Here is a 16071-nt window from a genome sequence, read left to right as displayed (position 1 = left end):
ATGTCTATATCTGTGTATGTGCTACATGTGTCTGCCTAGTGAGTATGTCCTCCACAGGTCTGTGTGTGGTCTGAGTGAGATGGCAGGTGCTCAGATAAAACCTAAATGAGAACATAACCAAGAGGCTAAGAGGATTACAGGCTTGTATTGTCTTTGCACAAAATGTTGCATTTATATTTGATCAGCAGACCTTAAAGAGGGACTAAGGGATTGTAAAGGTGACCTAGTGCTTCATATTACACAGACCTGCACTGTCTAACAAGCACAGACAAGTGCAGGGGGTGGGGGGTGCACACAGGCTGCTCTGACACACACACACACACACACACTCACACACACATCTTTCGAGTCAGCTACATTTCCATTTTGTTTTTACATAGGTGAAGATATGAAATGAAATGGCAATAAGTCAAATAATGTGTTATGAAGGACACACAAACACTCAACCAGGATATCAAAAACACAATAATTTGTGTCACATTCTCTCTCACACCCAGTCTCATGTACTCAGGTGTACATGCATGTACATATGCACGCACACACACACACACACACACGTAAACACACTGACATACAGCTCTGCTGCCACTCAGCGACTGTTCCTTTCTCTAAGCCGTAATCTCTCCTCTCGACCCTGTGTGTAGAAGTCTGACAGACAAAAGCTTAGACTTCATTCAACAGCACAATTTCAAGTCTTCTCTCACTGAAGCAGTTACAAGTTCTGCTGATACATCTGTGTGTGTGTATGTGTGTGCGTGTGTCTGTGTGTGTGCGTGTGTGTCTCTGTGTGTGTGTTTGTGTGTGCAGTCACACCAGAGACCTCCCAATTTAGATTCTTTGAACGTCTTGGACTTTGGCTTGGCAGCAAGACGTCGGCCACAATGGGGCACATCCCATCACACACACATCCTCCCCCACATTGTGTGTGTGTGTGTGTGTGCATTTTTCCGTGTGTGTGTGTATGTGTGTGTAAGAGCAAAAGAAAGAGGTGGATGTGAAGTCTTGGTTTACTGGCTGAAATTCATAAACTGAGAGTAACACCCAAAACACACCCAACGCAAATAAATTCGCACCTCACTCTGTGTGTGTGTGCGCGTGCATGTGTGTTTGTGTGTGTGTGTGTGTGTGTGTGTTTGTGTGTCAGACTCACCACCCCCCCTCCAGTCCACTCTCTCTCTCTGTGGGGAGGCCTGGTGGGGAGATTAGGTGGTTAATCCTGTAGATCTCAGAGAAAAAGCCACTCCTGATGTCACAATACATTTCACTCAGTCCCACCAGAGAGAGGACAGACGCGATACACATCTAGACCTCTGACGGAAACAGGCCACACACACACACACACACACACACACACACACACACACACAGACACACACACACACATGCATACTCACACTCATGCACGAGACAGAATATTCCACTAAGATCAGGCTTATAGGCTATTACATTATGTATGTACTATACGCATGGTATAAATAGACCCACAATCATATCAAAGTCATATTATTCTTTCTCCTGTGTCCCCTCCATAATAAAACCAAATATATAAAACCCTTTAACTAGGGATGGGACAATATGCTTATCTCACGATACGATTCGATACGCAGTATGGGGTTCATGATTCAATACAACCACGATAAGATGTAATAAATAAAAGTTAAATGACGACAAAATCTGACTGCGCAGAATTATGTAGCAATGGCATTGTCTTGCTAGAATGTAAACAATTTAAAAATGTCATTACAAAGTGCAAATAATATAATTTCAATGGAGAGTTTGTGAAATTGTGATGGTCAAGCCGTCTCATTTGTGATTACTACAGCGGAATAAAATGTAGCTAATATCGCGATTCATTTTTCTGTCCCACGATACGTATTGTCGCATTTTTGTATTGCGATATATTGAATTGTTATATTTTGTTCCATCCCTATACCTTTAACAATATTTGCCTCCAAAATCTCTAATACCATTCAACAAAATCCCATAATTTTACCTTCTCAACTCTGTAAGACATTCTTCATTCTTCATGTACTAGAATGTAGAACAATCTTGGATGCTGATTAATTGATTGATTGACTGATTGAGTAATTCCAAAAGGATTAAGGATGAGCAGTCCTGTCGTCTCGCCTTGTCCTGTGAGTCACCAGTCACTTCTAATGGACTGACAGAGAGACTGATCAGCCTTGGCTGTCATTGGCATAAACCATATAAACCGTGGCAACCATGGCTGAACTTAAACAGATCACGCATGTGCACAGTATGATTTGTACACTGTTAATAAAATGTAAAAATGAGAGACTATCGTTCAGCCATAAGACTCGGGTTCAAGCCTCCGTGTCAGGCTGAAGTGCCCTTAAGCAAAACACTGAATCCCTACCAGCTCCATGGTTGCTGTTCTGTAGCTGGGCCTGACCTTTGACCTTCCTCGGGCGAGAGCGGGGGGGAGTAAAATGAGAATTTCCCTACTGGGATCAATAAAGTATCACATTCCTATCATCACATTATGTCCTGCCAGTGTCCGACAAAAAGCTCAGAAAAGGCTCGATTAAGCCGCTCAATTGACCGAGCCTTTTCTGCAGCGCTGTAAGGGTCGAAACACTTTGATACTTGTGTTTGGATAAGGCAGCGCATTGAAGAAGCAAGAGCAGCCGGTCATAGATTAAATTAGATGAAATTAATTTACATTTTTTTGTAAGAATGGTCCCATTGACATTCAGGGGCAGGTCAACCCCCCCACTTCCTCCCTCCCTCCATCCCTCTCTCTCTCTCTCTCTCTCTCTCTCTCTCTCTCTGTGCATTCATAGGAAGGAAAATCCCCCTCCCTGCCCCCTCTCAGGAGGGGTGCAGTCATTTCCCCACCAAGCTGCACCGCTCACTGTTTCATCTCTCTCTCCTCCCAGACTCTGCCCCCCCTCCTCCCACTACCCCCTGCCTCAGTTCCTCCTCTCACTTCAATCATGGAAGTATTATATTATCTTCAATGCTTGTCCCCCCCCCATCTGGGGACTGCCGCCATGTTCTTAGGGGGCTGCGTCAAGTTGAGCACAGATGGAAAGACTGAAACCGGAAATTAAGCGATTTTCGCCTTCAAAATAAAAGTGTAAATTTTTTTACATTATTTTTAGTTTTGTGGAAAAAAACATAAATTGTATTTTCCTTTTCTACAGATTCTACCTTAATATTGTACTGACCTGAAGACTGTAATGTTATGGATACACTTTGCTATTAGTGTGGTTCAGAAATGTGTCTGTTCTCACTCATTCAAGTTAGGAGGTTAAGCCTAGGGCCTAGTGGTTGGTGGTCTTGTGGTTGGGGGGGCTGGGCTATCTGTTAGGTTTGCACCCTTCGTTGCTACCTCGTTTTTGACTTTGGCAAAGTTGGTAGTAAAAGGCGCTGTGTACTGATCTGATCATGTGATTGAGGTAACTGGTATCTGGACATCCTTCAGTAACGTTACAATATATTCTTTATTTTCACTTTTTTTTTTTAGCAAAATTATCACTCAAAAAACGTTGCAGCATATGTTCGTCAATAAGGTTTTGATAAATAAATAAATAAATAAATAAAAGTGTTGAAAATAGTTTTATTTTGAAATTTCTGAACGGAAGTCCCGTTTCTGTTTTTCCTGGCTGACTTGACGCTGGTTTTGTGAGGCAGGATGACAGCTGAACGGGTCCTAAAGGGACAGGGGCACAATCTGTGACATTAGCAGCAATAATTGTTAAAAACTCCGGTTTTACAGAGCACACCCGACAGATTTTGGCCTGTAACGCCTCCGTACAAACCGGTGGAGGTGTTTGCGTTTGTCAGAAGACGTTAACCTTGCGGATTTTTTTTTTTTTTTTTAACCAAAAGATCCGTGTCCGGATGTGCCAGCAATATTTGGTTTTTCGCATGGCGTAGGCACCTTTTATAAAGCAGGATATTATTCACATTTGGAGGGTCGGAGGAGGCCCTCGGGTCGACTGTTTATTGACCTAACATTAACTGTATTCTGAAAAGACCGATTCGTCTGGAAAATGGTCAAGGAAATGATTGTGCAATAGAGAGGAAACATTGTAACACTCGTCTGACTACCTCGGTGTTGTGACTGTGGAAAGAGCAGTACCTACCAAGTCACCAGGAATAAATTGGTGTTTTATTGCCTCCTGTAAACTCAACATCGACGTGTTGTCAGAGCTCGTGAGAGCTGTTGTAAAGGAGACGAAAAGGGGAATATTTGTGTTTCTGCTCCTGTGTGAATCCCTCCGAAGACCGGACTACCTTCATCATGACGGGCAGCACCCCGGCGGATATGGTGAGAGAATTTTACCCCTGTTTCAAATATAACCATTTCCACCCAGTGTTCAACCACAGTGGGGCTTTAGTGCCAAACGCTTTTGACCAAAATACGGTACACAACTCGTCAGACTGTTTACTCAAGCTACAACTTTAGGTCACATTAATTGGAGTTGTATAGTGTCGTGAATACGTCGTGAATATACAGCCTCACAGGCCTAATATGACAATGATATAGAAACTATAGGCTACTGGCATAGCCCAGTGGGTCCCAAAGTGGGGTCTGGGGATCTCCAGGGGTCTATGAGAAGATTCCAGGAGGTCGCAGCAAAATGAGGAACGAGTTTAATTTCGGTTAGTTTCGGTAGCACAGTGAGAGAAGTGTATAGGAATGTCTAATCTCATCATAGTTTTCACTCTCTTTACTTTCTATAATATAGACAGTCTAGTTCTCCACAAATCCAACATCAACAGTCTTCTCAGATCCGTCGCACAAACTCTTATCAAATGCGGCTCTGTGGCTTAATTGGTGTCTATATAGGGGGAGATGGATATGAAAACGTGCAGGAACTCCCTGGCACAGCCGACACTATGGATTGAAAGATACTGAAGCGCCTATAGGAAAAGCCTATGTGCCTTCTCGCTGGTTCTTGAGCGCATAGTGCGCGCTACTTGCTCTGCCACCATAACCTCATTATGCCATATCCAGTGATGTAGTGGTAAATAAAAAGGTGGCTAAACTGTGACCTCGGTCGGTGATGGTCATAAGGAAAACAACCACCAGTATAATAACTACAATCACTTATATTTTATGAAAAGCATGACTTTATGTTCCCCTCCCCCCTTAAAAAACAATATCCTCATATAACTTCACATCAGGTTTATCCTGCTTACTATGATGTGTAGGCTACTATGAATTTACTGAGATTTATGTCAGCTTCTGGTGAGCAAACCATTCCACAAATAAAACGGTGTGTAAAGTGGGTTGAGGTGGGTTTACGGTCCACTGCATCCCTGGTCACAGCCGGCTCAAACATATATTTCCCCCTCTGTCTGGCAGTTTCATCTCTGTCATTTTGGCCGCCGTTGTGTTGTGCCTCTATGAATACTTCCAGGCCTATGTATAGAAAGGATAAACCACATAATATGCCCCGTCCATGCAGAGATCAACTATCCCAGCTGTGTGTCTGTCCTCCTGTATGTCCTAAGTTAAACTGATCCCCTGAACAGCAGGTCCATTATGGCGTCAGGATGTTGGGGATAATGGCGTGAGGAAGTTGGAGGTGAGCTGGCCTCTGCAGTCAGAGCCGTGGCGTCTAATTATAGCACATCACAAGGAATCTCCATGGATTATAGACATAATCATGAACGGAATCTCCCATTTTCTGGCCCGTTATGTGGCGGCTAGCTAAATCCTGAACGCAGCATGAATCCTAAAGACCGTTCAAAGGAGGTCATAGGTTATATCATCGACTGTGTGGATGTGGGAGGCTTTTACGTGGGGTTATAGCAGTGTTATTGATCAGTTATGGGTTATCAGTTCATGTGTGTTGGCTTGATGATTGTCACATTCCTCCTAATGAAGTTTTACATATCGTCATTGTCGGGTGAAAACCTTATATCTCCAAATTGACAACTTTTCAGGGACTAAGAAAAACTGCTTTATTTCTAGCTTGACGACCGTGAGTTTTCCAATGGGTTTTGAAAGGTTTTCATAAGTCCAAGGTTTGTAGAACTTTCTTGACCCCATAGAGGAATGTGTAATCGTTAAATTTCTGTTAAAATATGAAAATCACCAAACGAATTACAAGGTTTTCACACAACAGCAATGATATGTGTCAAGGCAGTAGAGCGGCTTAGTAGTTAGAGACACTGCCGTTCAACCAGAGAACTTGGGTTCAAGCCTGAAGTGTCCTTAAGCAAGACACTGAATCCCCACCAGCTGTTCTGTAGCTCACCCTGACCTTTGACCTCCTCGGAAGGGGGGTGCAAGCGGAAAGAGAATTTCCGTGTGGGGATCAATAAAGTATCACATCATTTCTTGCTAGCACCAGACAAAAAAGCTCCCGTCTCTAACATAACAATAAAAAAAGTTTTCTCAGGAAGAGGCGGAAGACATGCTAATCTTCAAACAATGTTTTTAAATGGGTTTCTGGCATGCCGGAGCTATTGTACTCGGCCTCAGGTGACGTACGCGCCTGCAGCTGAAACACAAAGGGCAGATTCCACATACAAGGAAGACTTGTCCCGGGCAAAAAGATTCCTGCCAGTGTAAGTCACCAAAACAATTATGTCCCTGCGGGGCTTGGCTTAATCTTACGTACATGAAACCAGCTCCTTATGCGCCCTGAGGAAATATTGGGAAGTATTAGTTATTAACCATTAACTCACATCTGCATTTGACTGATTCTGTGTGGTTGAATTCAGCAGCAGACACACACACAGTCTCCCTCCCTCCCTCTCCCCCTCTCTCCCTCTCTCTCTCTCTCTCTCTCTCTCTCAGTCTGTGGAAGGAGAGTGTGAAGAGAGCGAGTGTGTATGTATGTACACACACTTATAAAGGCTGTATAGAGTGGGAGTGAGAGTAGGAGGAGAGGAGAATGTTGGTGCCAAACATTGTGGGTGAATGAATCTGAGACGGAGAATAGGAGAAGGAATAGTCGTGCCTCTCGAGTATGGAGGATGGGATTTTTTTTTTCTGAGGAGGAAAAGAAAAGAGGGTGCAGGGACAGGAAGAATGAAGGAGAGGCAGGGGAGGGGAGGGGAGGCACGGAGAGGGCAAATTACCTCCCTTCAGGCAGGCCCCAGAAGTGCTGACGGGGTCAAAACTGGTCGCCATGGCAACACTGGGACGCTCGGATCCTAGGTCTCTTTGCCTGTGTGTGAGAGTATGTGGATGATGAGAGATGAGGAGTGGGATGGGGTGGGGGGTGAAGGTATGTGTGTGTGTGTGTGTGTGTGTGTGTGTGTGTGTGTGTGTAATGACTAGCGGACGAGAGAGAGAGAGAATGAGAGAGAGAGAGAGAGAGAGAGAGAGAGAGAGCGCAGCACAGAAGCAGTAGAAGAAGAAAGCACCTCTGTTCAGATAAGCTCTTGCTGAATAAATACACTCCAGGAAAGACCGAGAGTCACATGGAGCAGAGAGTGGATTTCAAACATCACCGCCTTTAACATGACCTGGCACAGCAGACAAGACTGGCAGATACAGATATACACACACACACACACACACACACACACACAAACACACAAACAGAGGGGTTTCAGGAAGTGAGAACAAGGCTGCACATGACTGTGTGGTCTCCTCGCTTCGGTTGAGTTGAAGGGGCGGACATGTGTGTCTGCATGTGCATCTGTGTGTGTGTGTTTGTGTGTATGTGTGTGTGTGTATGCACAGTATATTACATATTAGAGATGTTAGTAGTAAAGTAGGAAGTAAACAAAGCATATGGGCACACATTTATTCCTGATATGATCCAAACTTTTGTTAAGAAATACACGCACACAAACACACTCAGTGGGTAGTATTCAAACACCCCATCATTTTTGCTGTGGTGCGTATGTGTTAATTTGTGCTGGAGGTGGCAATCACAACCCTTACTCATCAGGTCTGTATTTATCCAGACCAGGAAGCACTACAGAACCTGTTAACCCTTCGAGGACAGGTGAGATTGTTCCTCTCTGAAAGGTTTAGTTCATTTTGTATTTGTTACAACGTCAATTATGAATTCTTGTGATTGGTATTTATTATTCACTGATTGTTCTGATAGTGCCATGCTACCTGCTGTCTGTTACAACAAGGACAGGAATGGAAACAAGTCAATGACGTCCTCATCTCGTTGTTGATGTCACTAACAGTCATGTACTTTTAATAAATGTTTGAATTACTGGGAAATTGCATGTCTTTTAAAAATTGTCACAACTAACTAACCAGCATGTGAGCCTTCCAAGCCCTGCTCTCGTTTTACTTTAACATAGAATGCGGCTGAAAGCTACTTCTCATACACTGCGCTTGGCTAATTATTGTTTGTGCATTGAAAGCAGTTTATAGTTCATTCTCAAAGGGTTAGACTCCCCTTATGGCACACAGACACACAGGCACACACACACCCTCACCCACACACACAAAGGGGTCAAAGGTTAGGGTCAGAGGTGAGCGGTGTGTGGGTCAGGGATAAAAGAAGAATGGGACGGGAATCCTTGCTGCTGAAAACCGCACACCCCGTCTCTCTTCCCACTCATGCTTAGCTCAGCAGTTATTACGCCGATTAGTTAGAGGAGAGCGGTCTGCAGCCGCTCCTCGGCCTCAGGGTGGGATGGTAACGCGGCTTTGATTGACAACCCAGAAACAGAGGGAGAGGCGGACACGCTGTTGAACCCGACAGTAGCAGTTGCATGAAGCATGTCAGCGAATGCGTGTGTTGCCAGTGCCATGTGTTGCGAGTCTGAGTTACAGATCAGGATTACATCATCCCGCCTGGGTGCAGGAGCTGATGTATCGACTCTGACACTGTCACATGCAGGCCTTCGAGCGCCAGTTCTGAAGGTGCTGGATCTGGGCTCCATTCATGTTCATTTCAAGCGATTCAGGAAATGGATTTTTCCTTTACAAAGTTCAAACATTAACATTTTTTGCCACAGAGGGGCTATTATATCCATTCGATGAAAGATGAGGGAAATACATCGTTATATATATATATATATCGTTAATGGTATTACTGTATTGATCTATAGTCATCACTGTCTCCTTGTGTTTTATTGAATTGTAAAGCACTTTCTAAACATTGTTTTTAGAAAAGTGCTATAGAAAATAAAGTTATTATTAGTAGTATTATTGATTGCTCTTTCAATTTACATTTTGATTTGTTTGAATTCAAAATTAATTGATTAAAACTGAAAGGTTACAAGGTTGATCAGAAGGCCTCGGAACAGGTTGTGTAGTTGTATTAGCTGTGAGAGTGTAGTTGCTATATGAAAGATTGCATATTGGTATTGACCGTTGTCAATGTCCTTTTTTCACCAGGCCTCTGTGAGTGTAGGATTAATTCAGAGATATTGATGCGTGTCTGCAACACCAAGAGGAAGACCTATTGAGAAAACTGTCATCCATTGATCGCTTATGCAACTGTAATGTGTGTGTTGGTCTCTGTGTGAATATGTGTGTGTATGTTTGTTGAGTGTGTGTATGTTTGTTGGGTGTGGCATGTGTCTGTGCATGTGCAGGCTATGTATTGTCCTCTATGAATATCTGCACCAGCATTCCCCCTGCCATTCTCCAGCCAGGTCGGTGCCGTCCCGGCTGCCTTACCTAGTGTCAACACTCCTGTTTTTCCTTTTTATTTGTCCCTTATTTTCTTCAGTTAATCTCCTGTGTTTGAGACTGATTTCCCATATTTCAGAGCAATTGTCATTTGTAGTTAATTAGAGTCTGCACCAGTTGGTTTGCACTGGTGAGTTATCCATCACATCCACCACATTCCTTTCTGTTCCAAGTAAAGGAGTCATATGAGTTCCCAAAATGTCGCTGCTGTTGGGTGAAAACCTCATATTGCCAAAATTTCAACTTTTTGGGAACTAAGAAAAATAGACTTGTTTGCAACTTGACAACCATGCATTCTTATTGTCTTTGAAAACGTTTCATAAACCCAAGGGTTGTAGAATTTGAGCACGTTTAATTACCAAAATTGAAGTTACGTGGTTTTTACCTGACACGATATGTAGAATTTATGGCTGGGAAAATAATGACCTGTCTTCATGATAATTTAGGCGGGGGACAAACTTTCAAAAGCAGGCTTTAACCACCAAGATGTAATCTTAAAGAGGAAGCAAGCTATTAGATTTACTGAGCCACCAGTCTGCCTGAAAATGAGACTCTTTATGTCTTTTTGTGCTCAGTTTGCACTTCTGATCAGCCCGGCTAGAAAAAAACTCAATAGTGGTATGAGTAGCCCAGTAGGCTACTATAAGAGTTGTCAGCGTGTGTGTGTGTGTGTGTGTGTGTGTGTGTGTGTGTGTGAGTGTGAGTGTGCTTATGAGTGTGAGTGTGTGTTGGGGTAAGGGCTTATTCTGCTGGAAAATCCCCCTCATTTTCAGCAGTCAGTGTTGGCAGGTATGGCTTTGCACAGGCTGAGGAATGTGTTGCACTGCTTCACCAGTGCAGGGGCTCCTTGGGCCCCAGCAGAAAAACCTTCTAGGGGAAACGTGCTTGTCTACACCACTGATTCTTGTCCTAATCTCTCTTCACAGTGAATAGGCACTTGTTGTGTTCTGCGTGTCCTCATGCCTTGAGTATTATTATTATTATTCAAGTATTGTAGGAGCAATGACGAAATTAGTCATATAATAAACACCAACTGCTCTACTGACCTCTGACTTTGAGCGCTGATGAAAACAGCGTTAGTTTCGACAGCTCATGCTGCACGCTGAAAACCCGAGGACAGAAGTGAAGCTGAAGTTCAGTGAAGACACTCTTTGGCTTTCATGCCGAGAGTAAACACTACAGAGAGTCAGAGCATGATATGAGTGGGTTTGAGTGTGAGTAATATGTGAGCAGTGTGACTGAAGCAGGAGCTCAGATGGAGCCGACACAACAAACTAATGTTGACTAGATCCTTTACGCCTGTAGTCACGTATGATGTGCATGTGTTTGTCCATGTATGTGTACATGTACATGTTTGAATACAGAAACCAGCAAAAGTCCAACCTGTTCTTCCTGTTAAGTGTGACGTGTTGCCGGGGGCTTTGCCAACGGAGCAACGCCCACTCCAGTTCACACTTGCCCCAGAAAACAGCACAAACTAGAATAGAGTCAAAAGGCCATTGTTCGCATATAATGGAATTGTGCCACTACTGAAGGCGCTGTGCCATTCGGTCCCTTATATCCCACTGTTAACTCTAAAGGCTAAAACTCACCCGATCCTAACTATCTGATAGAATAGTTGAACCAAACTACAGCTTTTTGCGTGAGGGGGCAAAGAAGTGACTGAAGAGATAAAACCCAGGATGCGGTGAGCTGACTGAATTGCGAAATTGGAGGGAGGAAGAGAAACTTTGTAGCACAGCAGAGTCGAGAAGTGATCACAAAATGACACCTAGAGGAGGGCGAGGCTGCATAAAGTCATTTTCAAGCAGGAAGTAGAGAGGTTTATGTTTAGTGAAAGGATATTCACAGCGTTATTGACTTTGGCTCATCTGTATAATTTCTCTGCTACTTCAGATCTATTGAGATGATTGTTTGATGCATACAACACGAAGTGAGATGTTATTCAAAGCCTTATTACCCTCTCTATCAAATATCCCGTTGACAGACATTTTTGTCAATGTGAAGCCAACTGGGTGATGTTCATGCTATTTATAGAAGTAGCTTACTTGTTCCTTTTAGGTAATAACTTTCTAATGGCAATGGGTTTCCGCAAAAGTAATGTCTGAATCAATGTGCTCAGTGCATATATTGATCTTCAAATTTTCATCCCATGCACTAATTGCATCGATGAAACCAGTGAGCTTGATACAATTCCCTGTTTTATTGTAGTTGGCATTTACACATCATCATTAAGAGTGACCTTCCAATTAAAGGGACCTTCCCATAAGGCCATATAACAGTAAGTTTCCTTCAGATAATTTAAATAGATATGCAGTAAAAGAAAGGACTCAAGTGAAAAGTACCAGCATTCTCCTTTAAGAGTGTATGTTCAGTAGCCCGTGTGTTCTGTGTGTGTGTGTGTGTGTGTGTGTGTGTGTGTTGGGGGAGGGGGGGTGGTAGACTAGCTCAATAAAAGGAGCCTTTCAGCTGCACTGGAAACAATTTCCAGTTGAGGGGACATTTATATTAAAGCTACTTCGTTCTAGCATAGTTTGTATGTGTGTGTGTGTGTATGTGTGTGTGTGTGTGTGTGTGCGCAGCCAGCAAGCATAGACTTTCCCTCATCCTGATACATTTTAGGACAGACTGCCATTTCTAAATCAGTGTTTAAATCTGTCCTGATATTGTAGCGTCCTGTGCCAGTGCAGCCAGACAGACAATACGTACTGAGGGAATTAGAGGGTCAGCGTGAGACTCCTCGGGTCCCAGACAGGCCAGACATTAGCCGCAGAGCAGTCAGCCAAAGGTCAGGCCTCATCTACTGGATGTTCCAACAGGATCAGCTGGCCTCCAGTCCTCATACACAAGCGCTGTTTTTTTTTTTATGGCTTCAAAATGTAAATAGTCAAATGGTGTTTCTGCATGGAACCCGGCGCAACGCGTCACGCTTTGACTGGGTTTACGGTAGCGTAGCAACGGTTGCCAGGTAGCCCACCTCAAAATTAGACCTCCAGGAACTTGTGCATGATTGCTACCAAGCACTAACTGAGCTGCAGTCTTAATCCTCAGCTGACAAACTGAGCTATCTTCAGTATTGAGGCTATAGGGGTTAGCTATGTGAGCAGTCTGTTTACATACCGATAATCCTGCTCAGTTTAACCATCTCATGGTACACTCACTGTTCCACTATCCCTCTCCACATCTGCAGCCATACTGAATGCCATAATGAAGGCACATGATGACAGAAAGATGGATGTGTATACAGTATGTGTTGTGATTTGTATAGGCTAATGACTACTGTATGTCTTGTGCTGTCTCCATGTATTCAGTGTGAGACCACTGTATCCTGTGTAGCTGAAGCTGTGACTACACTAGTTGTTTATTCCCTGCACCAATATCACCAAGACAAACCTCCCTGCATCAATTGTACCCGGAAAATAAAGTTATTCCGATTCTAATGCTGAATGAAACTGCAAAGTTTCCTTGGAACAGCATGTAACAGTAAAATAACTATACAGAAATATTTACATTTTTGAGCTATAATGGAAAGGGAGGATTAGAGCAAGAAGGAAAGGATTTTGGGAAGATGCTGGAAGGTGTTATGATGCACGAGGGAATGGTAATAGTGAGATATATGGATGGTAAAGTAGCAAGGAACCAATTTGCCTATGTTGCTTTTACACATTTACTGATTTCATGGGAGACAGACACAGGAGAGATGTGAAGGAGAGATTAAGGGATGGAGAAAGACGGCAAATGAGGAATAGAGAAGCTGAGGTCACACAAGAGTTAAAGATGGAGCTCAGAGAGGAGACGGCCAGAGAGAAAGAGAGGAGGGAGGGAAGAGTGTGTGTGTGTTTGTGTGTGTGAGTGAATGATGGAGAGAGGGTATATTTGGCCTTCATGCTGTCTTGCACAAATTTGTCATTGCATGTTGGACTCTACAGAGCACTCTGAATTCAAATATCCCTAATGAACTCAGCAGGGGTTGTGCCTGCGTGCGTGTGTGTGTGTGTGTGTGTGTTTGTGTCTGTGCGTGCATGCTTATCTGAGTGAATGAGCAGTAATGAAGCATTGGACCTTGGACTAGAATGATTGAGGGCTTTTCATCCATTTTTATCAATTTCTTGTAATGAGGAAGCAATGGTTTATCTCCAGGGAAGCAGCAGGGCCTTGCTCACATCTCTGAAAGCAGCAGGAACTTGCCTTACACGGAAGACATCAGTAGACAGTGACCTATAGTTGAGTTTTAGCTGTCTAAATGTTTGCTTACTACTAGCAATACACCGTAGACTAAATGTAACTTTGCAAAACAGCAATGTCCACAGGCTGCCAACAGTATAATAGATCAGTAAGTTTTAGACCCCCTGGATGTTTGTGGGTGAGTCAGGCTCGCACAATTTAGTGAAGTTTAGCTCACTTCAGCTTAGCTCAGCACAGTACACCTCAGTCAACTCATTTCACCATAGTGCAGTATGGTCCAAGGCTAGCAAGGACCATTCAGTCTGAAGGTGGCAGGTAATCAGGTGTCTAGAGAGGCTGTACTGTCATTTGAAGGTCACCGGTTCAATCCCAATGTCCATCTGTTGTCAAAGTGTTCTTTGAGCCAGTTGGCAAACTCAGACTCCTGTGGTGAAGTCCATTGTCTCAGAGGGATATACAAAGAAACACATTCCTCATTACATTGTGCAGTATGGCAATTGTGTGCTGTAAATACCTTAAATTTCCACTTCCTCCCCGTACAACAGGCAGGACAACCCCAGCAACCCCCTTGGCTGATTATGTGATCCGGGCATATTTTCTCACTTGGCATGGGACGATGTTTGTCAAAGATCTTGATTGGGTCCCCAGCCTCCCCTCTCCTCCCCCACCACCCCCCTCCTCCTCCCCCTGCACCGTTCCTTCCTGTTGTTGCTTGTGTAACCAACTGACTCTTATGTCTCCCCACTGAGGCTGCCGTTTTCCTGTTGAGACAGCACAGTGCAAACACACCCAGTCGCTCAGATCTCTAACCGGACAATAAAAAAACACACCAGAGATGCATTTCTTCATGCTGCAAACACACACATTAAGTTTCTGTCTATATTGATAAGCAATGGCACATTTGAGAGGACTTGAGATCCCCACGGGGATCATTACAATTTTATATTCTCTTTAAATATACGTGTATCACAGTTTAGGAGAGGAATGTGTCTCATTTCTACACAAATTACTAGAACTGGGGCGTCCTGGAGGCTTGGCAGTCTAGGGTGCATCCTCTGCTCTCACCGCATCCGGCACATTGCTTTTGTTGTATGTTATCCTGCATCTCTTCCTGTCCACTGTGTGCCGCCTGACTAATTAAAGCATTAAAAATTAAAAATAAGCATGAAAACCGGTAAATATGTGGATGCTATTAGATTATAAGGGCTAATTCAACTGTGCTGGGCCAGAACTAAGTAGGCGCCTGTGTGTGTGTGTGTGTGTGTGTATGTATGTGTGTGTGGTGTCTGGGGTCGGGGGGGTGAGGGGTTAGCAGCCTAGAGCATAGAATGTTGAACAATCCAGGAAATTGATTTATTTTAGGTTGATCTATTTTTAAATATACAGTACTGGTATGTTACTGGACAGTCTGTCTCTTTGCTGAATAGGCGTAGAAAATGCACTCTGTTTGTGTGTGTGTGTGTGTGTGTGTGTGTGTGTGTGTGTGGTAGTAATGCCCCTGGTTGTTTCTGTCCAATGCCATCTGGTAAATTCCAGCACAGAGGGCATTTTAGCTTGCCAGCAATCTCTCTCTCTCTCTCTCTCTCTCTCTCTCTCTCTTTCTCTTTCTCGCTCTCTCTGTCTCTCTCTGTCTCTCTCTCTCTCACACACACACACACACACACACACACACTTCTCTACACACACAGCACATCACGTGAGTTGTGACTGCAGGGCAGCACTCTGTCCTGAAAGAGTGAAAGAAAATGCAGCGTTATGGACGTAACTGCTGTCTCCCAGCCATTCCTCCTCTCTAGTCTTGCGTTCATTCTCTCATTTTTCACTCTCACGTATTACATCATTTTCTTTAAATTTCTGCTAACCTTTGTTGTTGTATCTGCCGAAAGGGGCAGAGGGAGTGATGGATAGAGAACGAGTGTGTGTGTGCACCCTCTCTATGTGCACAGGTGTACCATGCTTTTCTTGGGGGGTGAAAACCTTGTGTTTCCAAAATCTCCTCAGGAATTAAGGAAAACAGCCTTATATTTACATTGGCAACCATGCACTTTTGACATAATTGGTTTTGAAAGGGTTTCATAAGGGTCATAAAAATGTCCCATAGAGGACCATGTAACCTCAAAGTCACAGTGAATCTGCATTTTGAGAGCATCTTGCTTCCTTAATGTGATATATTTCCTGTTGAAACATAATATTGGGGCAGGACATAATGCAGTGAGGGATTATTCAAAAGTGTAAACCAATGGGATATCAGTTAGGCAGAGAAAGGCAGTTCAAAATTCTGTGATAGT

General features: G+C 43.6%; 1 protein-coding gene across 1 annotated transcript in view; it reads left to right on the top strand.

Annotated features, from left to right (window-relative positions):
- Window positions 1-3653: 3653 nt before the first annotated feature.
- ubl3a (ubiquitin-like 3a) overlaps window positions 3654-16071 on the top strand; it is a 33993-nt gene continuing 21575 nt past the window's right edge. The window contains exon 1 of the mRNA XM_071911806.2: window positions 3654-4297. Within this exon, the coding sequence (XP_071767907.1) occupies window positions 4271-4297 (27 nt within the window). The 5' untranslated portion in view covers window positions 3654-4270. The remainder of the gene's footprint in view (window positions 4298-16071) is intronic.

Source organism: Centroberyx gerrardi, chromosome 11 (assembly GCF_048128805.1).
Source record: "Centroberyx gerrardi isolate f3 chromosome 11, fCenGer3.hap1.cur.20231027, whole genome shotgun sequence".
Classification (NCBI taxonomy): Eukaryota; Metazoa; Chordata; class Actinopteri; order Beryciformes; family Berycidae; genus Centroberyx; species Centroberyx gerrardi.
Note: the sequence above shows the minus strand (reverse complement) of the source record. Positions and strands in the feature narration are given on the sequence as shown.